At 66.9% G+C, this 2,886-nt stretch overlaps 1 protein-coding gene across 1 annotated transcript in view; it reads left to right on the forward strand.

The window, feature by feature from the left end:
• Nucleotides 1-3: 3 nt before the first annotated feature.
• The window catches only part of PARP10 (poly(ADP-ribose) polymerase family member 10), a gene marked incomplete at its 5' end in the record, with an annotated part of 3,592 nt that continues 709 nt past the window's right edge, over nt 4-2,886 (forward strand). Inside the window, 7 exons of the mRNA XM_045286786.1 lie at nt 4-43; nt 121-701; nt 796-1,017; nt 1,104-1,182; nt 1,326-1,858; nt 2,339-2,510; nt 2,602-2,856. Of these exons, the coding sequence (XP_045142721.1) occupies nt 4-43; nt 121-701; nt 796-1,017; nt 1,104-1,182; nt 1,326-1,858; nt 2,339-2,510; nt 2,602-2,856 (1,882 nt within the window). The remainder of the gene's footprint in view (nt 44-120; nt 702-795; nt 1,018-1,103; nt 1,183-1,325; nt 1,859-2,338; nt 2,511-2,601; nt 2,857-2,886) is intronic.

Here is a 2,886-nt window from a genome sequence, read left to right on the forward strand (position 1 = left end):
CCTGGTATCTTGGGCACCGTGGTCTCCTTCCACCAGTGGCAGGGTGAGTGAGCCGGCTGCCTGGGCTGGGCTGGTCGGCGCTATGTGCCCCTGACCTGTCACCTGTCTCCCTTCCTCCAGTGGCGGAGCGGGTGCTGCAGCAGGACCACTGGCTGCAGGGCTCTGAGCTGCGCCTCTTCCCCCACTACCACTTCCTGGAGCCGCAGGGGCTTGCTGGGAACACCTATGGAGGAGACCACATTGCTGGGGCTTGGCAGGGAACCGAGCACTCACTCCCAGGGGCCGGAGAACCAGCCATGGCTCTAGAGGCCAGCCAGACGGTGACCAAGAAGGGCCCTGAAGAGGCGCCCAGGCAAACAGGGGCCGCTCTCAGGCATGGGCCTGAGGGGGTGCCAGAGCCGGAGGGTGTGGTGGAGAAGGTGACTTTGAACCCGGGGTTGGAGGAGCCTATGAGCCCCAGGCCCCTGGGATGTCTGTGGCTGCTGGAGGCGGGGCCGGTGGAGATTGAGCAGGTGCAGGCAGAGCCAGTGGAGGAAGAGCAGGGGGAGGTCGAGCAGGGGGAGTCGGGGACTGTGGAAATGGTGCTGCCCATGGAGCCTGGGGCACTGCGCTACCTGCAGCTCTATCATGAAGACCTCCTTGCCAGCCTGGGAGATGTCGTGCTCTTCCCCCTTGAAGGGATGGATGTGACTGGCTTTCGGGTAAGTAACCCTTGGGACTCTGTCATCAGCCCTTCTCCCACGGGGCATCTTTCCTGGGCGCTGACCTGCCAATGACCCTTGCCTTTCCTTGCAGCTCTCTGGTGAGCACGCCCCATGCCAGGCAGCTGAAGAGTTTCTGCAGAGCCTTCTGGGCAGCCTCAGCTGCCACCTGCTGAGCCTGAGGCACCGGGGCAGTGCCCACTTCCTGCTCAGTCCCCAGGGGCAGCAGCTCCTTCGGGGGCTGGAGGCTCAGTTCCAGTGTGTCTTTGGGACAGAGCGGCTGGCCAGGGTTGCCATGGACATAGACTCTGAAGAGGTACGGCAGAGAGTCTGGTCTGAACCTCCCCAGCCCCTCATGGCCTAGGGAAGGCTGGCCTGATGGGCCCTGACTACTCCCTGCAGGGGGATCCCACCGAGGCCCTCCAAGCCTCCCCCATGTTCCCAGATGGATGCAGCGGTGACCGGGAGAATGTGAGCCTGGGTGAGACCCCCTGGGGACCCTTCATGCACCCTGGGGCCCTTCCTGGCCTTACCGACCTCCTCCCTGACCTACCTGTCACCTGAGCTATCATCCCCTGCCTTGCTTGGGCCCAAACCTGACCTAGGGGGCTCTCCTGCCCCTAGAGGAGTTGCTGGCCACCCTGGAGGGCCTGGACATGGAGGTGCAGCTGCCCTTGGGACTCGATGCAGAGCAGCCTGAGGAGGAGGAAGAGAAGGAGGAGGAGGAGGAGGCCTCTGTGAGTGCGGACTATGCCGAGGACCATCCTGTGACTCCCAGCATGTGGGCTGCGGGGCAGTTGGAGGAGGCAGCTGCCATCCAGCTAGCCCTGCACCGGTCCCTGGACCCTCAAGGTGGGGTGGCCGAGCAGGAGGAGGCCGCCGTGCTGCAGCGAGCCCTGGCCCTTTCCCTGCTGGAGCAGCCGCTGCTGGAGGAACAGCCGCCGGGTGGAAGCGTGGGGCCAGCCCAGTTGGTGGTGCACACAGCCTTTGAGCAGGACACCGAGGAGCTAGAGCGGGCATTGGAGGAAGCCCTGGAGCCCTACATCCGGGAGGTGACAGTGGACACCCGGGGACGAGAGCTGTCCAGGGAGCTCTACAAGGCGCTGGAACGCTGTCACAGGGTGCATGTCAGCCTCCATGGGGATGGCGGGGACAGGGTGGTGTCAGGGAGTGGTTGTTTCCTGGGTGTACAGGTTGGCCCCTGCGTGGGCACTCGGTGCCGTGCTTCTGGGGGGTACTGCGTGGTGACTACAGTGGTTCAGCGTTGGGCAGACCCAGGAGGGGAGGTGGGGCCAGCTGGACCAGAGCTCATCTTTCGTCCACCCCAGGGGTGAAACCGGTGGGGCTGGGGACCGGAGTGACTGAGGACCAGAGCCTCCCCTGTGAGACTTTCCGAGGCACTGGGGCAGCAGGAAGGATGGAGCGGATACCAAAGTGCCCAGCCCCCTCCGCGCCGGCGGGGCGCCCCGCCCATTCCAGTCCCGCGGGCGGTTTCACTTTTGTTTCCGGAAAAACCCTGCCCCAGCAGAACCCGGCGGAAGGTCCTGTGGGGCTCAGGGCTGGGGTGCGCGTAAGTGTGGGTGGGTGCCGTCCGGATGGGGGCACGGGGTCGGTAGACCCTCCGCTCCCCGTCCCAGGTTGCAATGGCGGAGGCCACCGCGTCTCTGGAGCTCCGGGGTCTGTCCCCCGAAGTGCCGGACGAGCTAGTCACGCTGTACTTCGAGAACCGGCGGCGCTCCGGCGGCGGCCCTGTGCTAAGCTGGCAGCGGCTGGGCGACGGGGGCATCCTCACCTTTCAGGAGCCTGCAGGTGAGGCTCTGGCGGCAGGGGCAGCTGGGGCACCTGGGCACGCTGGCAGCCCCAGCGGATCTGCTCTGACGAGCGTGCTCGCCTCCCGCAGACGCTGCCAGGGTCCTGCTGCAGGGGGTGCACGTCCTGTGCCAAGCCCGCCTGAACCTGCGGCCCGCCCCGCCCCGCGCCCCCGCGCGCCTGCTGCTGTCGGGGCTGCCCCCGGGCGTGGAGGCGCAGCGCCTGCAGCAGCACTTGCGGGCCCTGCTGCGCGCCGCAGGCCTCTCGGAGCAGCCCTGCTGGACCCTGGCCAGCCCCCGGCCCGACCGCACGCTGGTGCAGCTGGCCAAGCCGCTGGCCGAGTCAGGTGAGAGGAGGGACTCCTTGGGGCTGGCGG

Source organism: Echinops telfairi, unplaced genomic scaffold, assembly GCF_000313985.2.
Source record: "Echinops telfairi isolate 266 unplaced genomic scaffold, ASM31398v2 ScPeMD7_1;HRSCAF=3_0, whole genome shotgun sequence".
NCBI classification, from domain to species: Eukaryota; Metazoa; Chordata; class Mammalia; order Afrosoricida; family Tenrecidae; genus Echinops; species Echinops telfairi.